The following is a 24,923-nucleotide window of genomic DNA, read 5'->3' as shown; positions in this document are numbered from 1 at the left end:
ATGCCCACAGCTTTGCAAATCTGGTATTATAAAGAATACTTAAACACAGAAACATACTGTTTATAGATGAATATTAAGTGCAAATATTTTAGGGACAAATCATTCATTTTCTGTGAAACAGAAAGCTCTTAACATGGAACAGATCAGAGGACAGGCCTCATTACTATATGAGTAACCAAGCATTTCTATACTAATTTCCTAAATAAAGGATTTGGGGATGCTAGTGGTAGCTCCTATTGAATGGCCTTACCATCTTCACTGAAGACTGGTACTGTGAGCAGATACTGCAAGATCTTCCGGTCCCTCTCAAATGGACACTCCACTTGTTTCCATGTCATAAATTCACTCACTTGTTTGGCCAGTTCCCAAAATTTCTGGAAGATAAGTAAAAAAAGAATATAAAGGTGATCATAAAAAAATAATTATGAGCTTGGGAGAGGCAATTCCATTTGAAATGATTCCTTCTTATTTTATTAAGGCAACAGGGTTTCACTCTGTCACCAAAGCTAGAGTGCAGTGGTGCAATCATAGCTCACTGCAACCTCAAACTCCTGGGCTCGAGCAATCCTTCAGCCTCAGCCTCCCTGCTACTAGCAGGGACTACAGGTGCGAACCACTGCGACTAGCTAATATTTTAATTTTTTGTAGAGACAAGGTCTCACTGTTGCCCAGGTTGGTTTCAAACTCCTAACCTCAAGCAATCCTCCCATCTTGGCTTCCTAATGGACTGGTATTACAGGCGTGAGCTACTGCAGCTACTTTCTGGTATTTAATCTTCTGAATTAAATAGTTTTCTTCACTTAATAAAACTCTATTTATGAGGTATAAAAATTTTCTCAAGTTCCCTCAAATAGTAATAATCATCATCATAATGGCTCAGCTATTCTCTTCTACTTGGTATTGTTAATTTCTTACAAAATAATATGGAAAGAGATAATTTGTTCTGAAACTGCAGAATTGGCTTTGACTGCCTGGCCAGGAATGCGGTGCTGGAGAAGCTGCCCCTCTCCTTGTGCTCAGATTTTTGTATCCTACTTTATCACACTCACCTCAAAATTGACATGGCCATTGGGAAGGCGGTTGGCACAACCCTCATTGAGGAAATAAATATCTTTGATTAAGAGACTGAAGAATGGTATCACAATCTAGAGGAAACAAAAGATTCTGGTTTGTCTGGGCAAACAAATATTTAGCCTCATAAAAATACCCAAGATTAATGAACAACATTAACTTTTGATTATATGAAAGGCCACAAAGAATTAAGGTACAGTGTTTTGTTTCTTACACCACAGCAATTTCTTCCCTTACATAATTTTGCTTATACTACAACTACTATTTATAACCAAAGCACAGCAAGGACAAGTAGCATTGGGAAGTGAATAGGTTAGTACTTTTATTACAATTTTTCCTATTTTTCTCATTGCAGCAGTATGCAATAAAATCTGAAAACTCTAGCTATTATGAAAGAAAAAATACCTAAAAGAACTTTTGCCTTTCATTTAGCAACCCCTTAGCAAAATGTTAATAGAATACCTATCACTGCAGGCACCAATTTTTTTTTTTTTTTGAGACGGAGTCTCGCTCTGTCACCCAGGCTGGAGTGCAGGAGTGCGATCTCGGCTCACTGCAAGCTCCGCCTCCCTGGTTCATGCCATTCTCCTGCCTCAGCCTCCCGAGTAGCTGGGACTACAGGCACCCACCACCACGCCCGACTAATTTTTTTTTTTTTTTGTATTTTTTAGTAGAGACAGGGTTTCACCGTGTTAGCCAGGATGGTCTCGATCTCCTGACCTTGTGATCCGCCCGCCTCAGCCTCCCAAAGTGCTGGGATTACAGGCGTGAGCCACCGCACCCAGCCTTTTTTTTTTTTTTTTTTTTAAGAGACAGGTCTTGCTCTGTCACCCTGGCTGGAGTACGGTGGTGCAATCATGGCTTACTGCAGCCTTGAACTCCTAGGCTCAAGCAATCCTCTAGCCTCAGCCTCCTATACCTGGGACTACAGGCACGTGCCACCACACCCAGTTAATTTTTAAAAATTTTGTGTAGAGATGGAGTCTCACTATGTTGCCCAGGCTAGTCTCGAACTCATGGGGGTCAAGCAATCCTCTTATCTCAGCCTCCCAAAGTGCCCAGATTACAGGCACGGGCCACCAAGCCCAGGCATGTACCAAGATTTTAAGATGCATGACCCATCTCCCTGCTAGAAGCTGTACTGCTTATTATTTAGACGTCTACATTTAAGATAAACTTTTTTTTTAGATAAACATTTTATTTCTTCTTGAAGACATTCCTCAAGATAATGTGAGAGTTCAAGGTTTTAGAATAGTTGCTACAAACTTTCTATTGTAAACCTGGCCTGTGTATGACGAACAAGTTAGCACCTGCTCTCATAGGAAATCACCTAAGTACCTTGCATAATATGTTTTGAGACAAATATGCCCCAGGTGAAGGAGGAAATATGAATGTATAAATTAAAATTAATAGTTGTTTAAAAACAATAAACCTTTAAAAATATTTTCCCATCTGAATTCTTTGGCTTGATGAGGTGGTATTTAATTAATTAACCTAAAGTAATAATCTCTCAGTAAGTACCCCAAATCATACTAAACCTACAAAAAACAGAGAAAAAGGCTCACATACAGTAATTTCCATTTTCTCTCAAATGTCAACATATTTTTAAAGATCCTAAATTTCCTGCAATGTAAAAAATCCACTAAACACCGATCGTGGGCCTGTCTTGTTTCCCCAAGGTCAGATCTTTGAAGTTTCCTAAGCTATGACTCAGGTGGTACTTCTATATTGAGTGAACAGGAAAACATACTTTTGGGCTCACACACAAAAATATTAAGTATCAACTCCCTTCTAAGGAAAAATTCAGCTTTTCACCAAAGTCATTTAAAAAACAAGTTTTGATTATTTTTGTTTCATTGATTTCTGAAAATAACCAAAATAAATCTTCCGTTTTGACATCTTTTGACACCTCACCTAAATATACTTTTAATCATTTGTTATTATCTCTGACAGTCTCTAAAGCCAGCCTTTCCTTCTAATATGATTAGCTATTTTCCATTATGTTAGAACTAAACAGTGTAGTAACAATAGTGAAAGTACAGCTGAACCTTGCTTCTTTGAAAGACTATTTGTGAATGGGAATGCTGAACTTTGGATGCTGCCAGACAACAGCAAAAAATTTCGCTTCAGAATTTACTGGTGGCATAAGCTAGGAGTTGGCAAACTGTGGCCCTCAGGCCTCTTTTTTTGGCCTAGGAGTCACACATTTTACATTTGTTAAGTAGCTAAAAAATCAAAATAATAATATTTCAAGATGCATGAAAATTATATGAAATTCAAATGACAGTGGCCATAGAGCTTTACTGGAAGACAGCCATATTCATTCATCTTCATACTGTCTACGTCTGCCTCTGTGCTACTGTGTCCAAGGTGAATATGCACTTAGAGGATAGTAAGGATACATCATCATAAGACAGCCCCAGGGAAATAAGAACAAAATTATAATCAAGATGTAATATTTGTACATTGTAGCAGCTTTTAAACAAGAACTTTATTTTTGTGCTCTATTCTTTGGGCTGAGCCGTGAGATTCATGCGGTGCTGATCATTTACTGTTTCTTATTGATATTTAAACTTCTCATAAATTCACGCCAGGTGCCTATAGCTGGATTATAAATTCTAGGTGGCAGAGGCTATTACCTTACATGATTTTTGCATTCAGGGGTGCCTGCAAGATTCTCCACTACTGACTATCTCAATCACTCTTGAATAGAAATAGAAATAGAAATAATCTTATTTAGGATATTTTACTGCTCTGTTCCTTATGCCTGTATGTAAGAAAGGCTTCAACTTCTCATTTATTCATGGATAATTCCCTTCAGATCTGTAGCCCCTATACAAATCTAATATAGTGAAAATCAGATTATAAGGACTTCAGATTTCCATGAGCTAAGTGAATGTACACATTATTAGTAGGAGAAAGCAAAAGTTCATTTTCCTGAAGGTCTTGTCAATGATGTTTTTAGCAGGAGAACTTCTCAGGTAATAATATTTTCGAATTTCCTTTCAAAATATTCTTAATTCAGAGACCCAGCAACTACACCATAAGGGTTTTGCCAGTTCCATACCTAGAAATGAATGCGGATAAATAGGACCAAATAAGTTCACAGGAGCAGAATTGGAATGGCAAGAGGATTTAAAGCCATGTAATCATATGAAAAATGGTTAAAAACGTGGAGACACGGGTACCTATGGAAAAAAAAAAAAAAAACCCAGCTATTTAAAGAATATTTAAGGGCTGCTGTGTGGAAGACACATTTGGTTTGTTCTCTATTAGGTACCTAGAGATGTGCCACTCTGACCACACAAACTTGAGATTTAAAAGGATACAAAAGATTCACCATATTGGTCAGGCTGGTCTCGAACTCCAGACCTCAGGTGATCCACCCGCCTCAGCCTCCCAAAGTGCTGGGATTACAGGCATGGGCTACCATGCCCAGCCAAGAATCCCAATTTTCTTGAATAAAAGGTGGATTTAACTAGAAATGCTTTCACTCTTAGCCTTTGAGCCCACCTGTAAAAAGAGATGGCATTTTTTTAAATGGCTGTGATTTTTTTGTTTAAATTTTAAGTTCTGGGATGTGTGCACAACGTGCAGGTTTCTTACATAGGTAAACATGTGTCATGGTGGTTTGCTGCACCTATCAACCCGTCATCTAGGTTTTAAGCCCCACGTGCATTAGGTATTTGTCCTAATGCTCTCCCTCCCTTTGCCCCCCTAGCCCCCTACTGGCCCCAGTTATGTATTGTCCATGTGTTCTCACTGTTCAACTCCCACTTATGAGTGAGAACATGCAGTGTTTGGTTTTCTGTTCCTGTGTTAGTTTGCTGAAGATGATGGCTTCTAGCTTCATCTATGTCCCCACAAGGACATGATCTCATTCCTTTTTATGGCTGCATAGTATTCCATGGTATATATGTACCACATTTTCTTTATCTAGTCTATCATTGATGGGCATTTGGGTTGGTTCCATGTCTTTGCTATTGTAAATAGTGCTGCAATAAACATACGTGTGCATGTGTCTTTACAGCAGAATGATTTATATTCCTTTGGGTATATACCCAGTAATGGGATTGCTGGGTCAAATGGTATTTCTGGTTCCAGATCCTTGAGGAATTGCCACACTGTCTTCCATAATTATGTGAATTACGTTGAACTAAAATTTACATTCCCAACAACAGTGTAAAAGTGTTCCTATTTCTCCACAGCCTTGTCAGCATCTATTGTTTCTTGACTTTTTAATAATTGAATGGCTGTGATTTCATTTGTTTTATGAACTACAGAGTACAATTTATATGTTCACATAGAAGCTGCTTAAAGCAAAACAAAACTAAAGCAGACACAATTTGTTAAATGATGTAAAGGGTAAATACTTGGGACTTTTTGTAGAAAAAAAACTTAGAATTCCACAACTGAGATATTTTGGAGGGATTGCACTTCAGAATTTCTTTGGCCAACAATGCAGCTGCCTACTCACAGATATGACTCCACAGCCTCCTCCCTGGGGCAGAGCCCACCAAGCCCTCACTGCAGCCCATGCAGAGAGAACCTTGCCTGCCCTGCAACACAGAGAAGGTGAATGAGGCCATGTACAGCCCCTTCAGTGGGCTTACTCTTCAGTGTACTGCAGTCCTCCCACGTGTGCTCATTGTTTGAAGCTTAAAAGACCTCATATTAGATTTTTTTCTCAATCTAATCACAAGAGTACTGGGATTGAGCAAGTAGAACTTAAAAGCTGGCAAACTCTGTCAGGCTACAGTAAGACTGTCATCTCTGCTTCATACCGCCTCTGATCTTATAAGTTTATTTAAATAAAAAATTTGAAGTATTTACAATATCCGTCAAACATTTTTAGAACTGATACTTCAGATCTGACTGAGAACCAAGTTAGCATTTATTAAAGGTGGGGTTTTGTGTTTATTTTTATTTCAGATCATTGAGGCTGAAGCTTTTTCAGGAGATGTGATTGGGAAGCTGTGAAATGTTTTTTACCTCATTTTCTTTTATTTGTGGAAGATATAGTTTAAGTTAAAAGATGGATGGAATCTAAACTGAAAATAACCTCCATCAAGCAACCTTCATTAACCCAGTTACCATAACTAAGTATTCACTTCTCAAATAACATGACTGCCAAATGTTGAAACAGCTTATCCTTCCTCTGTAAAGAAATATGACACCAAAATGTGCCAAGAAAGGACCCTCAGAATCAAGAATATGGTAGATGCAGGATGGTACTAACTTGTTTTAAGAGTAGGGTAGAGTGAGAAAGGACCATTAATTTCTCAGACATTACCCCTGTACTTTTTCTGCTACCCCCATAATCCAATTAGTAACAGCACGCCTAATGCTACAGCAACTAACCCACTTTCTGAAAATAAATGACTTAACCATGGGAGGTAAGCTAATTCTTTTAAGACAAAAGGTTATATTAAGTCAGCTACCTTGTGCAGAGCTTAAATGTCTATTTTCCATTAAACTAAATTACTCTCTAATGCTATTAGTCATCTTAACATATGACTTAATGTATTGCTTGAAACACAATTAAGAGGCACTACAGAGTAATTATTTAAGTAATGTAATAATAACACAGCAATATCCAGTCTAACAAACTTTCTGGTAGCATTCTCCTTCTCTGTGTGGCAAGTGGTATCATTTCTAGAGTACACATGTCTCTCTCTTAAATCTCAACAAGTAAAAAACTTCAGTGTAGTAGTTCACATAGCATTTCAGCATAAAACACAGCAACTCTACCACAAGAAAGACACTACTTAAAGTGCATACCTTTTCTCTACTACTATGAGCAGTTAAAGACCTTTGTGCTGCCCCACGAAGAGCTGTTCGATAATTATAGAAATTGCTTGAAGGGTCCATCTGATGCTATAGATAAAAGAGAGAAGAATATTAACTATTTATTTATTGTAAACTTCTGTAGGAAGTTGACAAGATCACACATTTAGCTATATATAAAATTCAAAATAAGTTAGGCAACTCAGTAGGAATATGATTTATCCTTCTCATACACACAAATGGATATGACACAAGTGTTTTCTTTCCTGAGGTTTGGTGTAATTATGCGAGCTAATGTCAGCTTCAATAATGTTAAACCTAAACCACATTCTTTCTAGGCTAATTGTTGAGCTTAGATGTAAAACTAATAAGAGTCAAACACCAGCATCAGAAAAATTTCCTGTTTGCATCTGAAGGTCAATGGGCCCGTTGATGGTTAGCCATGTATAGTGATCCAACACTTTGTAGTGACAAATCATGCACAAATAATTGAAGCATATCATTTTGCAAGAAGGAAAATAAATGTATTAGGTTCTGAATAGGTCATAACATTATATATATAAAATGGTAGTTTCCAATTTGGGAGAAAACTTGGGAAAGAACACTTTCTTATTACCTCCGAAGATAGTAATTGAAAGCACTGACACACCAAGGTAGTGCTGAGATGAGTATGATTCAAATACGCACACTCTTGCACACGATTTTTTTTTTTTTTTTTTTTTTTTTTTGAGACAGGGTCTCACTTTGCCACCCAGGCTGTAGTGCAGTGGTGTGATCTTGGCTCACTACAGCTCCCACCTTCCAGACTCAATCAATCCTCCTGCCTCAGCCCTGCAAGTAGCTGGGACTACAGGCACGTGCCACCACACCTGGCTAATTTTTTGTATTTTTCATAGAGGTGGGGTTTCGCCATGTTGCCCAGGCTGGTCTTGAACTGCTGGGCTCAGGTGATCCTCCTGCCTCAGCCTCCCAAATTGCTAGGATTACAGGCATGAGCCACTGCACCTGGCCCACAATTCTTACTATCCTCAGAATTGTATGGGAAGGGCTTTTTCATACGTCAGCTAAATTTGTTGAAAGGATGATGAATAAATGTTACCGTAGGGATGGGGAACCCTTCCCCTGAGACACTGAAGATAAATGAAGCTAATAGGCTCACAGTGAAGTAAAACTCTCAACTGCTCAGGACCAAAATTCCATTCTGGCATATAAGGTGATGTGACTGACAGGTCACTATTTCCCCAGTCAATTAACCCCAGAATGGACATCTCTACCTACAAAACAACCAGTACATAACCTGATTTATTTTCCCCACCAATTCTACCCACTTTCCTTTCCCTGGGTCTGTAAAGATAGATGGGCTTTTTCCTCTGTCGTAGTCTGATGGAGAGGCAAGACCACATAAAGGAATTCCACTTTCCAGGTGTAAAGTGTTACTTAACAGCAAAACATCAGCTTCACATACCTCAAGAATGTCAAATTTTGCAGTCTTCACTTTGGCCCAAGTTTTTTTGAGTCGAGAGACTGGGCTCATATTCATACCAGCTTCGCATTTGAAACGGAGGGGGAGAAAAAAGGAAAATTGAAAGAGAGAAATAAGAAAAGCCATAAACACATACTTCTAAAATACGTTCATTACTAAGTGAGAATTCTAAAATTAGTAAGTAACAAACCCCAATTTTATAACTTTTTTTTTTTTTTTGCAAATTCTGAGTCGAGAAACAGCATAAATGCTACCACTGACTCTGTGCAGAGGTGAACACATTTTCTCTATAAAGGGAAAGAGAGTAAGCATTTTAGGCTTTCAGTCCATATGGTCTGTGTCATCACTACAGGACACTATCACTGCCGTGCAGAAACAGCCACCATCCAGTTATGTAGATAACTACATAAACAAATGGTTATGGGTGTGTTCCAGTAAAACTTTATGTGCACTGAAATCTGAATTTATATTACAGTCACATGTTAGAAATGCTAATATTATTATTTTCATTTTTTTTCAATCATTTAAAAAGATAAAAACCATTCTTAGCTCACTGGTCATAAAGAAACCAGTGGTGGGCCATATTTGATCCACAGGTCATAGTTTGCTGACCTTTGACCTAGAAACTAATGTGTCAACCATGCTTTGCGTGTATTATCTCATACATCCCCTCAACATTCTTAAAAGAATATGCTGAAGTTCCAGGGAGAAAGAAATTTTCCCAAGGATATCCAGTTAACAAGTAACAGAGATGGAAGCTCTCACGGAGCTAACACCATAACCCACACTCATTCCAACAAGCCATGCTGCCTCTCCTGAATGATACTTTATGTACTATAACTATTCAGAAAAATATTACAGTGGCTGTTGTACAGAAAAGGAACCCACGCTAGCCTAAATGAGTACATATATTAATTCCATGCCACCAACATTCATATTTTAAGGACCAGAAGTGGGAGATTGCTTCCTAACTGAGGTACAATTTACATACAAAAAATACACAGATCTTAAACACATAATTAGATGAATTTTGACTAATGTGTAAGTCCATGTATTACCACTCCAATCAAGATATAGTAGCACATTTCATGATCCCAGAAAGCTCCTTTGGACCCTCTTTGGTCACCTCCCCACCACCACAGAAATCAGAACACTGGCTGCCTAAAACCAGAGATTCGTTTTGTCTGTCCTAGAACTTGATATCAATGAAATCATACTGTATCTACTCTTGTGTCTGTCTTATTTTGCACAACATAACGATTCTAAAATTAATCCATGTTACTTATATGTATCAATTGTTCATTTTTATTGCCAAACAGTATTTCATTGTATTAATATGCCACAATTTATTTAGCCATTCATTTGTAAATGGGCATTTGGATTGTTTCCAATCTTGGGCAATTATGAATAAAGCTGCATTCTTTTACAAATCTTTCTGTGGACATGTGTTTGCATTTTCATGGAGTAAATATGTAGGTGTGTGCAATCTCTGCATTGCAGGCTAGAAATATGTTTAACCTTATAAGAAATTGCTGAACAGTTTTCCAAAGTAGTAGTACCATTTTATACTCCTGCCAAAAATGTATAATAAAAGCCCCACTTGTTCCACATCTTCAACACTATTTGATGTAACCAGTTTTTAAAATTCCAGTCATTCTAGTGTATGCAATGGTATTAATATTTCACTGCAATTTAATTTGTATTTCTCTGATGACTAATGATGTGGAACACCATTTCAGATACTCGTTAGCCATTAATATACAGTATCTTCTTGCATGACATATCTGTTTCAGTCTTTCGGCCTTTTTTTTCCACTGGGTTATTTGCCTTTTTATTGATTTGCAGGGTTTTTTATAGATTCTGGATACAAGTTATTTGTCAGCTCTATGTATTACATTTTCTCCGATGCTATGGCTTGCCTTGATATTTTCTTACTAGTAGAGGGAAATTAAGTAATCTATTATCTAGACTGTGGGCCTTTCAGTCCCTGATTCAGATAATCTTTCTGTTTGCTATTTTCATGGAGTTAGTGAGATAAATAATAAACTGAGACTTGGCCAGTATTTTTATGGGGGGAGAGAAAGAGGAAATGATACGTAAACAAAATGGAAAAAGAGGTAAATTGGTGGAAGGGAGAATTTATTAGATTAAGATTCTTGAATTAAATTTGGTAGACTCTCTAGCTTCAAACTGATCCTTCAAAAAGACCTCAACTCTCTTCTTCTTCTTCTTCTTTTTTTTTTTTTTTTTTAGACGGAGTCTTGCTCTGTCACCAGGCTAGAAAGCAGTGGCATGATTTCAGTGAGCTGAACCTCCGACTCCCTGGTTCAAGTGATTCTCTTGCCTCAGCCTCCTGAGTGGCTGGGATTATAGGCATGCGCTACCATGCCCAGCTAATTTTTGTATTTTTAGTAGATACAGGGTTTCACCATGTTGGCCAGGGTGGTCTCGATCTCCTGACTTCGTGATCCACCCACCTTGGCCTCCCAACGTGCTGGGATTACAGGCGTGAGCCACTGTGCCCAGCCTATTCTTTTATTCAAATGTTTATTGAGCACCTACAATTTGTAAGATGGCCATATAATTGATCATACAAACTAGGACACTTTTTAATGAAAGAGCTACTATCAAAAGCTATTATCAATAATTAAGGCAAGACAACAAGTATAAATTGGAACAACCAAGACATATTGTTACCATACATATTTATAGAATGAAAGGAAAGAAACATGGTCTCTGATGTTAAAACCTCCATGATATAGAGTGAGTTTGTATACTAGAGTAATAAGGTCTGTGGGTGATAAGTACTAGAAGCCTGAACAGTTAGAAAATGTGCCAGTTTCTTAGGCCACTGTCTTGTCCAAGGAATCAGATAATTTAGTCTTGGATCATTATTTCTATAATACTTGATATGCAAGCTGCCAAAATACTTTTTAAAACTCTTTATGTAGACAAATATCTTACCTATAAGCCTTTGTAGATGCATATTTAGCTAAGGTTAACTTAAAACATTCCAACAATTCTTGCATACTTAAGAAAGATTACACACATACTTGCACTCATTTGGCTATTTAAAGCATTCTGGACATTCTCAAATAACTCTGGATTTAAAAATACAGTCTGTACTAACAAAACCATACTATTTGCAAATTTTCTGTGGGTCATTTTACAGGATTCGTAAAGATAAACGACATGTCTCCTCCACAAAATACTCACAGATTATCGCCATCAAGGAGTTGAAGTTGCCAATGTTAAAACACTCCCGAGCTACATCAATGAAATACTCAATCATTCTTGCTCGGTGTTTTTTCTTAACGGGCTACACAGTAAAAGACAATAGAGGGCAGTTATCCAGTATGAAGGCCCAACAGTTCTAAAATAAGTATGAAAAAATAATGTTGAGAACTAGGAGACAGAAAATTCATTTCCTCACCATACAGATTTCTGTGGCAACCAAGTAGCTGAGGCGATTAAACCATTCCACGTAAGCTTCTAAGTTTCGTGTTTTCTTCCGTTCACTGTAGCAACTCTTTAGAGAAAACAAAGTAAACAGATGAGTTAGAGGAAAAAAAAGAATGTATTGGACTCTCACTTTGTGAAATACGAGCCTTTATTCTCAGTTTATGGATTAGGAAAGCTTTTTAGAACAACAGAAAGAGAGAGAGAAAGACAACCACGGGCATTCTTGATTATCCTTACAGAAATACCAAAGTCCTTTAGGATAGTCCAGTGAAACACTTGAGGTCTAGAAATGTACTCTGATGCATTTATAAAAGTGTCCTTAGGCCGGGTGCGGTGGCTCACGCCTGTAATCCCAACACTTTGGGAGGCTGAGGCGGGTGGATCACCAGAGGTCAGGAGTTCGAGATCAGCCTGGCTAACATGGTGAAACCCCGTCTCTACTAAACATACAAAAAATTAGCTGGGCATGGTGGCACGTGCCTGTAATCCCAGCTACTCGGGAGGCTGAAGCAGGAGAATCAAATCGCTTGAACCCGGGAGGAGGTTGTAGTGAACCGAGATCGTGCCACTGCACTCTAGCGTGGGTGGCAGAGTGAGATTCGGCCTCCGAAAACAAAGTGTGCCTACCCCTCTTCCCAAGAAACTAAGTTAGTCTGGACTGTATCTTCAGAAACACAATTCAGAGGAAGAATTCTGGCTGCATTCCAAAACAATCCCAACTCAGACGGAGTGCAAATACCAACTGCTATAATCGATACAGCAAAAAGTGGCTAAGAGTACAGAGGAGTAGAACATTTTCTCTTAAAATTAAGCATAGGACAAAATTTTAGAACATAATGTTGCAACAAACTAAGTATCTTCCAAGTAGATAAACAGAAGTCTACACCATCATGCTCTTTCGTAGGGTGAGTAACACATTGTTCAAAGGCAAAAAAGTTAATCTCATCTTGAAGTTCAAGGCCAGCTTGAAGAGGCTAATTACACCCCTCTTTCCTTCCTTCCAAAAGAAGGAAACAAACAAAGAGTCCACTAGCCTTCTACTGCAAAACAAATTCTTCACTTCCTATATTAGGAGACACTATTCTAAAGCCGGAAAACAGCTGTTGCCCCTACTCTCAGAAGGGGGCTTTCAGCAGCGGGTATTGTAGTCTTTGCCTAACAATTCAAAATGCTTCCAGGTCACTGGGAGATAAAAAATTTTCTTATATGTGTACACCGATTTGTCAGTCCATGCCCAGCATTATTTTCTTTAATAGTGGGCTGCACCTAGGCAATAGACCTCTCACGAGAGATTCACCTTAAAACAAGAGGCAAAGCAGTCAAGCCCCTTGCTCAGCAAGCTGGATGTGCATCCTGTCTTTCCTGCCCCTGCTATTGTTGAATTATGGGCAGAACCTTCTCTCTTAGCAGATTCTTAATCTGCTAAAACCATTATGCTTTCATCTCCTATTTTCATCACCACAAATGCCTGCATCTACTTGCTGTAAAGGTCTTACTAAATTTCCCAATAAGGAGGAAGAAAAGGCTACAAGTTAGTGATGGGGCAATGTTGTAAAGGAGCTTGCGGACCTCGCTCAAGAAAACTGCCATGAATCAGACGTGGCTGATGGAAAAAAAAATTCTGATTTTAAAATCTACAACAGAATATAGTTCTAACTTCTGTCCTTTATACCCACTATCACAGACTGATAAATTCCATTTTTGGTTTCAGTGCTGACCTTTGGGTAGACTGATTACCTTGTCATTATCCAAAGGGTCCTTCTGCACGAACGCCTGAACAAATTCTTCTGGCCCAATATAATTGAGCCTCTCCTGAAACACAAACCCAGAAGGTCAACAGTATTAAAGAAAATGAAAAGAAGTGGACTGTCAACTCCCTCTATGACTATTGGCACCACCCACCCATTTTTTAATGAACATTATAAAATAAGCCTTTAACCCTAAATACTTTCATCATCTTCAAGGTCTGTGCAGAGGCAATTTTCTGCTTGGGTCAATGTTCCACAAGATAGTGAAAGGCTGAGCAGGTTTTGGAAAAACTGATTAGAGGCGGAAGGTGAGGAAGGTCAATAAACTCTTTGCTCGTCAACCTTGTTTAGTGTTTATTTACAAGTGAATCCCCAGAATATCAGAAGCATTCATATTCAAATCCATAAACAGTATGTTTCAGCTATCTCAGATGACTTCCCACTTGGATTATTCTGACCTCTCCTGTGACATTACTGCTGACAAATATATTGTCTGGTTGCCAAAGCAAAGCAAATCTGTGGTTGTAAAGGGCAAAGATGATAACGGCCTTACCAGCTCTATATGAGTCAGCTGCTGGGCCAACGTGTAAGGATCGTTACAGACAGTAATGATATCCCTTTGTATAGACTGTGGCTTGGTCTTGAGAACTGTGAGCCGATCTGTGGATGTGGAGCTGATTTTTGCCAGGACTTCTTCGTACTGGCTGAGCGCAGCAAGCTTGCGGATCAGACACTGCATCATTTGCTGGACATTCTTTCTGTATGTCTGCTAGGGAATAAGCGAAGAAGAATTACATCTGTGCTCTGCATGTCTGGTTTTGCCACTGTGCAAACTCAGAGACTATGTCCTCAAATGATTTTACCTGGACATTGGAGAATAAACTTGGTTAAGGGCAGCTACGGGAAGATTCAGCTACCTCTAACAGTTTGAGACACATGCATAAGGCATTTTCAAACCTGTAAGGTTTAGTTCTTCTTTGGGGTTGCAACTGAGAGTACAGTTCAGGTTGGGCCATGAAAACACTCCAGTGACAATTTAGATTACCTCTTGAGGGAATCCAGTATAATGAGTACTAAGTATAACTGAATGTCCTCTGTTCCAGCAAAGAAATGTACCTACTAGTTTACTTCTGGTGGGTTGAAATACATTGATCGCAAGTCAATGCATCCTTTTCCTAATGCTTTTACTTTAGGACCACCCTCTTGATTTCTCTGGTTCTATCAATCTCATCAGGCTGGCTACCTAACAGAAATATACCATTACTTCCCACTCACCCCCTCGAACCACCTTCTTTTTGTTTTTGTTTTGTTTTGTTTTGTTTTCTTTGAGACGGAGTCTCGTTCTGTTGCCTAGGCTGGAGTGCAGTGACGTGATCTTGGCTCACTACAACCTCTGCCTCGTGGGTTCAAGCGATTCACCTGCCTCAGCCTCCCGAGTAGCTGGAATTACAGGCATGTGCCACCATGCCTGGCTAATTTTTGTATTTTTGTAGAGATGGGGTTTCACTATGTTGGCCAGGCTGGTCTCGAACTCCTGACCTTGTGATCCACCTGCCTCAGCCTCTCAAAGTGTGGGGATTACAGGCGTAAGCCACCGCGTCCGGCCTACCACCTTCTTGACTTACACATAAAATGTGGATTACCATGAGGAAGCAGTGGATATTCATTTCTGGCATCTGACCTCCACTGGGCTCCTAATCATTTCTTTTCTTTTTTTTTTTTTTTTTTTTTGAGATGGAGTCTCACTCTGTCGCCCAGGCTGGAGTGCAGTGGTGCAAATCTCAGCTCACTGCAAGCTCCGCCTCCCGGGTTCACGCCATTCTCCTGCCTCAGCCTCTACGAGTAGCTGGGACTACAGGCACCTGCCACCACGCCCGGCTAATTTTTTTGTATTTTTAGTAGAGACGGGGTTTCACCGTGGTCTCGATCTCCTGACCTCGTGATCCGCCCGCCTCGGCCTCCCAAAGTGCTGGGATTACAAGGGTGAGCCACCGCGCCTGGCCTCATAATCATTTCTTTTGCATTCATGACTCACTATTAATGTTCACAACCAAACTCTTCCACACGGCAATTCTCCCCGCAACACTACTCCCAGGTGCCACTTTGTTTGCTACTTCATTATGCTACAGCCTCATGCTTAAGAGAAACTGGTTTAAAAAAGCACTGCATGTAGTTTAGATAACTGTCAACCTCCTGACTTCTAAAACATTTGTTAAATCAAGAAATGACTTCACAATCCATCAATCCCAGGGCACAGCTATGATATAAGTTGCAGAGTCCATTTAGTCTTCCTTTTCTAGCCAAAATTTCCAAAACAATATTCTTCTAGGTAAATTATGATGCCTGTATCAGAGAAAGGCACACAGGCTGATTCAATGCTAACACAGTCCTTAGGTTAAATCTCCAAAGGAGGATGGCCCCAGTAAACCTACAGATGTAGAAAGGCCTATGTTTATGGCTCCATTGGCTTTTAAAAAAATACCACAATATCATTTGCTGAGATTAATTATCTGAAAATTAAGTGGCATTTACCTACAAGTGTAAGACCCATAGTTTTTTTATAGAGGCAATTTTGTTTATTAGAGTATATTACAAAAACCCAAGTGAAGAGATATTTGCTTATGAAGAGAATGACAACATATCTAGAAATGTAATTCTCACATACTCGAGGCATAAAAAGCATACAAAGGCTTCTTTTCCTTTTCTTTTCTATTTGTTAGTGTATATTCTGCTGAGTTCTTTAAACTGGTCCATTAGATGACCCCTATTTTTCTCTATAGTCATGGATCACCCTAAAATCACTAATGAAACATCTATGTATTTAAAAACTGAACAGACAAAAATCCTACCTTCCATACAGCATTAAGGTTATCAGTTTAGAAAATGCTATTTGGTAATATGTTTGTCACTCAAGGGAAATGTCTCTTTTTTGGAATTCAAAGCTGTTCAAGGATGAGTTGAGGGTTATTTTAAATCTCTCATTCCTATTTCCCCCTCCTCTTTTAATTTTATAAACTTGAGTTACAGTAAAAATCTCTGGCCAGGCATGGTGGCTCACATCTGTAATCCCAGCACTTTGGGAGGATGAGGCAAGAGGATCCCTTGAGCCCAGGAGATCGAGACAACATAGTGAGACCCTGTCTCTACAAAAACTTATTTATATATTGATTGACTGATTGACTGAGACAGAGTCTCGCTCTGTTGCCCAGGCTGGAGTGTAGTGGTGCAATCTCAGCTCAGTGCCACCTCCACCTCCCGGGTTCAAGCGATTCTCGTGCCTCAGCCTCCTGAATAGCTGGGATTACAAGTGTGTATCACCACACCCAGCTAATTTTTTGTTGTTGTTGTTGATGTTGTTTTGTTTGTTTTTGTTTTTGTTTTAGTAGAGATGGGGTTTTGCCATGTTAGCAAGGATGGTCTCAAACTCCTGACTTCAAGTAATCTGCCCACCTCAGCCTCTCAAGATGCTGGGATTATTAAGCATGAGCCACCGTGCCCGGCCTCTATAAAAATTTAAAAATTAGCCGGACACCCGCAGTCCCATTTACTTGGGGGAAACAGAGGTGGGAGGATTGCTTGAGCCAGGGAGGTTGATGCTATGGTAAGCCCTGATCATGCCACAGCACTCTAGCCTGGATAACAGAGTAAGAATCTGTCTCAAAAAACAAAGCAAACAAACAAAATCTACCAACTTAAAATGTTTTATTCAGTCCTTTGTCCCAAATGTCATAACAAATGACTACATGAGAGTTAGATACTACTTCTAATAATTATGCAAATATTTTAAAATATTCATTATTCTATGCCTCAGCTGCTATTCCATGCACGTTATCATTCCTACATCATGCACCTTCTCCTCACTCCTTCCCGGGATCCCTGCAGAAAATACTTTAGTAAGAAATTACCACTTCTATTCAGGGTAACACACAAGGGTACTTGCTGGGAAGCAATGAGCAGAACCGCTGAATGGGGGCAGCCTGGGTTCCACCCCAGAGATTCTGATTGACTTGGTCTGCAGTGCACTTGGGTCACATGATCTAGATGCTCCTCAGCTGATCCTTGCATAAGCCAAGTGTGAGAAGCAATGCTTTACCAGCATATCTGCTGAAAGATTTTTATTCTGCAATTTTTTTTTTCTTGAGGCGGAGTTTCACTCTTGTTGCCCAGGCTGGAGTGCAATGGCACGATCTTGGCTCACCACAATTTCTGCCTCCCGGGTTCAAACGATTCTCTTGCCTCAGCCTCCCAAGTAGCTGGGATTATAGGCATGCACCACCACACCTGGCTAATTGTGTATCTTTAGTAGAAATGGGGTTTCTCCATGGTGGTCAGGCTGGTCTTGAACTCCCGACCTCAGGTGATCTGCCTGCTTCAGCCTCCCAAAGTGCTGGGATTACAGGCATGAGCCACCACACCCAGCCTATTCCGCAATTTTAAAAAAATTTACTGGGGGAAGAGGCAGAGGAATGTACAGTCAGGTTGTTAGCAAAAAACTGCATCAAAATATAAGGGAAAAATGTATGCAACAGAGTATGGGGGAAAGCTATTCAACAACAACTAGTGTGTGAGCATGTGAGAGAGTGTATGTATATGACCTCTTTTAAAAGTTTCCTGCTGCCATTTGATTCCATTTGAGAAATCAAGCTTTGTGTTGTTAAGCATGGCTCCTCACTGAGTCATGACTTACTAAATAAATATGTACTTATTCTTTTTTATAACTTCAAATGCCAGTGACAGTAATTACCTGGCAAATAAAGATAGAAGCTCTTATTATAAAGACCAGCCCCTTAAGGAAGAGAAAATTGCATTCTACCCACTACAGTCATTTGTCATGTAATTCAATCATTAGTTTCATTTCATGTTTCTTGCAGGCAAGTCCTAATAAACCACTTCATTTTGGGCAAATCCCCAGGGGAGAAACATATTAAGCCAAATTATGTAGAACTGTCCTGGCAGATTCAGAAGAACCTGACTAAATTATACACAGGGCACACCTGGATTCACTGACTGCCAAAAGGAAAAAAAAAAAAAAAGTCCCAGGCAAGAAGCAACAAATCCCAACCCAGACCCATATTCCTTCCAATAGAAGGAAATAATTTTTCCCTATTCCAGTAATTCATTTGATCATTCATTCATTGATTGACTCATTCATTCAAACACTACTGAGAGAATACTAGGTGCCAGGTACTGAGCTAGGAGTTAAGGATGCCCTGGTGAACAAAGAGGGCACAGCATGGGGTCTAGGGGGGAAAACAAGCAATAAAAATGCAAGTACAGTCATCCCTCAGTATCCTCGGGAGATTAGCTCCAGGACTTCCCTCGATTCCAAAATCTGCAGATGCTCAAGTCTCTGCTATAAGATGGTATAGTATTTTCATACAATGTCCGCACATCCTCCTGTATACTTTAAATCATCTCTACATTACTTATAATACCTAATGCAACATAAATGCTATGTAAATCACTGTGATACTGTATTGTTTAGGGAATAATGACAAGGAAAAAAGTCTATATATGTTCGGTACAGACTTAATATTTTTTGAATATTTTCAATCTGAGGTTGGTTGAACCCATGGGTGCAGATCCCACAAATACAGAGAGAGGGCCAGCTATCATTACTCATCACAGAGTGCTAGGAATCACTATGAAGAGAAGAGCAGTGAAAGCCCATAATGCATAATGGGAGGGGGTATGATCATAGTTGGGGTGCTGAGGGAAGGTCTCTCTGAGGAGAGCCACCTATGCACGTGACTGATAAGGAGCCTGAAGCCAAAGAACTGGAGGAAGGACATCGATCACACAGTTTCAGAGCTGAAAGGGCATTGACACAAGGCAGTTACTTCTACGATTTATAGAGATGAGGAACTAGCAAGGATTTAGAGGACTAGCCAAAACACTCAGATAAACCAGCTGGCAAGTGTGGATTTGAATTCTGAATACTGAATAGAAGCAGCTAAAGAAACAACATCTCCCTGTGAAACCCAACCCGATCAAGGCAGGTGACATCTCTCCACTCAACCCTTAGTTTAATCAATTCCTCAATTAGAACTGGCTTGTCTTCTTATCTTCTCTTTTCATGCTCAAAACCATTTGAACTTCGCAAGGTTTCTATCAAGAATATGCTATTAACACAGGAGTGTTGAAAAGAAGCCAGGGTCACAAGGCTGTTTGGCCCTTCTCTCTGTTCTACCCGGCTCTCGAATGGCTTGATTCTGTTAAACAAAAAGACCAATTCTCATCAGGTAAACACAGATAGAAATGATCTCCCCTTTGACTCCCGCAACAAGAAGGACCATCCATCTGGTATTTTCAAAACATCAACATTTTATCTTAAAAGAAAAAGATTTTTAAGGTGTTTCTTTTGGAAAGAACTAAGTTATAAAGGCAATAGAGGGAAGATAAGATGACTGGCATATAATGTTAAGTAGCTAAAGACAACCTAACTGAAATGAAAACTGTCTGACTTAGGTCTCAGCCTTCATACAAGAAAAAGCCCTTATGATGTCACTGATCTTTTGAGAAGCTTCAGATACATAAACCAAGGTCGCTGAGCCAGCACTTACCCTGCCAAGGAACTCCACGGCTAACCCCTCTAAGATAAGATTTACTACAAAACTGTACCGTGATGCTTACCTTTGCCTTTGTAAGCAAGGGACCTATCAATTCATACCTGGCTAGAACCTGTAATAGGCAAACTGGCAAAATGATTATAACCGTCATAACTTGCACAGCAACTCAGGAAATGACTCATTCAGCCCGACAGAAATAATGGCTGTCTCGACCACTTGGGTTCATAATAATATAATGTCAAAAAGTAACAGTAAAATGGTTAATCCCATTTTCATGAGAACATAATACAAGAAAGCCCATATAGATGTTTCAAGAGCTAGCCTGACATAATTTTAGTCTGATTTTGTAAAATTGGGAGAAATGGCATTAAAATGTTTATATCTATTAAGATGCCATTGATTATCATCTAACTAGCTGTGTCAAACCTTTTTGGAAGTAAAAAGGTATAAGTAAAGTAAAATTAAAACACACTTGCAACATAAATCCTGTGCACGAGCTGACATGAACAGAGCCCCAAAGTTCTTCAGGTGAAAGTTTTTAAATTTTTCACTTAATTCCCTCAACAATTAATATACTTCCCCTTTTCTCACAAAAATTGTGGCTGGGTGCAGTGGCTCACACCTGTAATTCCAGCACTTTGGGAGGCCAAGGCCAGTGGATTGCTTGAGCCCAAAATTTGGAGACCAGCCTGGGCAACATAGTGAGGCTTTGTCTCTACAAAAACTAGAAAAAACTAGCCAGGCAAAGTTGTATGCACTTGTAGTCCCAGCTACTAGGGAAGCTGAGGTGGGAGGATTGATTCAGCCGGAGAAGTCAAGGCTGCAGTGAGCCATGATGGGAACGCTCCACTCTAGCCTGAGGAACAGAGCAAGGCTCTGTCTCAGAGAAAAAGGGTAGGGTATCAAGTTATACGTTACAGCACACCACTGAAAAGAGTTCTCAAGGAAGGTTATTCATAATGGAAAATGCATTTTAAGACGAATAAAATGCAACATCATTGCCAAGTGCTTCATCTACTTTTTCCAGGTGAAAGTGTATCTGTGCCTGAATGACTTGTTCCCAGAAGTTGACCTGCAACATGGAAACTACAAGGACATCCTGCCCAGCAAGTCTCAACACAGAATACCAGCCCTCTGGTCCTGCTTCAAAAAGGATAACCTTGAATTTGTCACAGCTAGTAGTTAGTGCTTATCAAAGGCTCAACTGAGGGAAGTGATATTTATGAAAGACTATCTAAGAGACTTACTTTTAATCTCTACCTATACTAGAGCCTATCCTTAAATCAGCTTCTGAGCACTGGAAGACTTGCCTTATTTTCTCAGTCTTCTCCTCCCCCAAGAATTATCTTTGCTAATTTACACATGAATCTATGAACTCAGCTTCTATCCAGGAAGGTATGTTGTAAACACCATAAAGAACAGTTTGTAGGATCTCATTCTATGACCCTATACAAAGTTCTTCAGAAGAAAGTTTCTAAATTTTTCATTTAAGTCCCTCAATAATTACTATACTTCCTCTTTTCTGACAGTGAATGTCACATGACCAGTTGTATTTCCCTTTTACCTGGAACTTAAACTCATACCACAGCAGTCCTGTCCTCCTCTACTCATTCTCAACAGGAGTGTATTTATTTTCTTTCTGCCATGGCCCAGAATGTCTATTTCTATTTATGATTTATTAATCTACTATTTATCATTGGTTAATATATTAATGTTATTTACTTTGTATCCACTAGTGTTGATGTCTATTAACATGCCATTTATCATCTAACTAGCTGTGTCAAACCTTTTTGGGAGGAAAAAAGGTAAAAGTAAAGTAAAATTAAAACACACTTGCAACATAAATCCTGTGCATGAGTTGACATGAACATAGCCCCAAATTAATCACATAAAACTCTAGATCATATCCCTTTGAAGTGGGATGGTATAATCATTCTCTCTTGACATACTAAACAGACCAATATGTGATGTGGAGGGCTTGCCCAAAGGCAAAACAGAGAGGAAGCAGTGGAGATTAGGATGCATAACTGGGCACCATTTCCCACCCAGGCTCTGCCTGGGAATTCCAGCAGCCGTGCTAAATTCAGGTTACCAACCTCTTCACCACTGGCTATTCGGTGAGCCAGATCTTTTAAGTTTCTCATCATTCTTTCATCCCGAAAATCATAGGGAAATGTTTCCGTCCATTCCGTGAGGAGTTGAAGGATTTTGGGTGCGATTTTTCTCATCTGGTTCTAGGAAGAAAAAGCAAATCTAATTCAGTGATATTTATCACTATGGACTACATCAAATAAATAGTCACAAACAGTGTCACTGAGAAACTTCTAGTGCAAAGTCTTTAGGGATGAAGAAGAAGCTCCAGCCCCCCTCCTTCCCTGTCCATGCTAAGTGCCACCAACTTAAGGCAGGACCTAGGGATCCTCCATTGCGTTTAATTAATTTATTTTTTAAAATTGTTAAATTTTCAATTTCTTTTATTTTTAAGACAGAGTCTCACTCTGTCTCCCAGGCTGGAGTGCAGTGGTGCAATCTCAGCTCACTGCAACCTGCCTCCCAGGTTCAAGCGATTCTCCTGCCTCAGCCTCCGGGGTAGCTGGGATTACAGGCATGCGCCACCACGGCTGGCTAATTTTTGTATTTTTAGTAGAGATGGGGTTTCACATGTTGGCCAGGCTGGTCTCAAAACTCCTGACCTCAGGTGATCCACCCACCCTGGCCTCCCAAAGTGCTGGGATTACAGGCGTGAGCCAGTGCACCCGAGCTGCATGTGATTTATCCTGTGTTCTTTATTCTTTATACCATTCACAATTCCCCTTGTATAGCCATGATGCCATTTATGCATTCCAGCCTGGGGATAAACCAGGGTTACTTAAGGAAACAACTTCACAGAATCTAAGCCATAGAGTAAGCATTCCTAATAAAACAAACTGTAATATTATAATATTAATAATGTACCATTACCTTATCATTATCAGGATCACTTAGTCTCTGGTGCTCAACACATAAGTGGCAAACTTTGGCCATTAGCTCATACGGATGCATAAATAACCGAGAACTGAGTAGGAAGGTAAATATGTATGTTCTCTGCAGCAAGAGAAAAAAGTCATCATCGTTACATTCTCTCTGAAATTAATATCTTGCCTTTATACTCTTATTTCATTACGTTCTCCTGATCAAGTTCATATGCTGCAGTTTCAAAAGTAATGCCTACTAGTAGTAAAACAGTGTAAGATTAATTTCTCCTTTACCTTCTGATGTATGTTTTCCCTTAAACCATACTAAAAATAACAGAAGTACAGGATAAGTTTGGCTCCTGGAATTATTCAGAGCACATTTTCACATCCATCCTCAGGGAGCCAGGATACCAAGACACATAACTCACTTTGGTAAAGAGAATGAAATTCAGCCCAGAGAGATAAATCTTACTTGAATATACTACCCATACAAAACATGGTTGTGTGTCCAAGTATTTTGTAACTCAATGGAAACCAAACAAAAAATAACAATAAAAAAACCTACCTACCCAATGCACATAACACTCAACAATTCTGTACTGTGTCTAGCACGTCACACTAAAGCGTTTGTGTCAGAACATTCAAAGGCAGGCTTTCAAGTAACCTATTTATTTGTTTAAAGGCAAAGCAATTTAATAAAGCACAATATAACACTATATACTTTTCTTTAACCACATTGTCTCCTAAGAAGCCAGTAATGAAGTAGTGCTTATTTGTTATAATAATTTCAGACTCCCAGTGAAAAGAGAAATTCCATGGGATTTTTCTTTTTTTCCTTAGGCGCCTTTACTAGCTCATAAACACTTACAGGGCTGAACAAGGGATTCCTTTTACTTTTGATTACAAGTTTTCCCTGTGTGGCAACATATCTGAAAATGCCATGTAACAAAATACACAGAGAGATAACTCAAGAAACACTATGGTGAATTACTGTGGCAAGCACCGACTATCCTTTGCACACCAAGGTTATCATTAAATTTATAAAGACAAATGAACGCAGTCTCTAGATATTTCCATGAGATCTTTATCAATAACCAGCTGCTCAGCAAATCTCCTACTACTAAGCTCAATTCCATAGAGGTAGCTGTAGCACAGGGAAAGGGGAAAAAGTCACTTGTTCCAGAAAGAAAACCTGTGTTTGACTGCTGATGCTGGGAGTGAGACCATCAGCAAATACGCAACACTCTGTATCGTTTTTTCTTCTCTTCCCTCTTGGAATTACTGTAAAGACTGAGAAAATAGATAATAAATCTCCTAGATTAGAAAGTGCTAGCTATATAAATGTAGGTTACCAAGGTAAAACAAAGCAACCATGTCATCTGATGTCAAATCTATAAAGAATTACATCTTGAGCATAAATCTTGTTTTCTCTTCCACATACTTTCCTTGGTTACATTCACTTTTCTTAGCATAGTGATGGTCTTGGAAACAAAAAAGGCATTACATATTCTGGGAGCATCCAGTGTTCTCTGACATTTCTATTTAAGGACTAAGCTATATGCATGAATCAACTCTACAGATACTTCATTTAGATGGTATCAGACCGTCTACAATGTTGTAACTAACCTGAAAAGAAATTGATACACATAGTATACCAAAATCTGATGCTTATCCAGGCTCAATTTGATTTCAATGCACTTGATAATCAATATGCAATTTCTTATTAGAAAAATTCTTGGCCGGGCGCGGTGGCTCACGCTTGTAATCCCAGCACTTTGGGAGGCCGAGGCGGGCGGATCACGAGGTCAGGAGATCGAGACCATGGTGAAACCCCGTCTCTACTAAAAAT

At 39.3% G+C, this 24,923-nt stretch overlaps 1 protein-coding gene across 2 annotated transcripts in view; it reads right to left on the bottom strand.

Annotated features, from left to right (window-relative positions):
- RASGEF1B (RasGEF domain family member 1B) overlaps nucleotides 1-24,923 on the bottom strand; it is a 632,849-nt gene that overhangs the window by 7,191 nt on the left and 600,735 nt on the right. The window contains exons 1-10 of one of the 2 annotated variants that reach the window (XM_058433484.1): nucleotides 23,082-23,198; nucleotides 22,217-22,354; nucleotides 14,105-14,317; nucleotides 13,541-13,615; nucleotides 11,775-11,870; nucleotides 11,558-11,660; nucleotides 8,324-8,403; nucleotides 6,853-6,948; nucleotides 1,050-1,145; nucleotides 251-374 (exon numbers count right to left, since the gene is read on the bottom strand). In XM_058433484.1, the coding sequence (XP_058289467.1) occupies nucleotides 251-374; nucleotides 1,050-1,145; nucleotides 6,853-6,948; nucleotides 8,324-8,403; nucleotides 11,558-11,660; nucleotides 11,775-11,870; nucleotides 13,541-13,615; nucleotides 14,105-14,317; nucleotides 22,217-22,354; nucleotides 23,082-23,162 (1,102 nt within the window). In that variant the 5' untranslated portion in view covers nucleotides 23,163-23,198. Of the gene's footprint in view, nucleotides 1-250; nucleotides 375-1,049; nucleotides 1,146-6,852; nucleotides 6,949-8,323; nucleotides 8,404-11,557; nucleotides 11,661-11,774; nucleotides 11,871-13,540; nucleotides 13,616-14,104; nucleotides 14,321-22,216; nucleotides 22,355-23,081; nucleotides 23,199-24,923 lie in introns of those variants that run through there. The other variant, XM_032149109.2, reaches the window with a different exon arrangement.

The sequence above is a fragment of the Hylobates moloch genome, unplaced genomic scaffold (genome assembly GCF_009828535.3).
Source record: "Hylobates moloch isolate HMO894 unplaced genomic scaffold, HMol_V3 SCAFFOLD_2, whole genome shotgun sequence".
NCBI classification, from domain to species: Eukaryota; Metazoa; Chordata; class Mammalia; order Primates; family Hylobatidae; genus Hylobates; species Hylobates moloch.
Note: the sequence above shows the minus strand (reverse complement) of the source record. Positions and strands in the feature narration are given on the sequence as shown.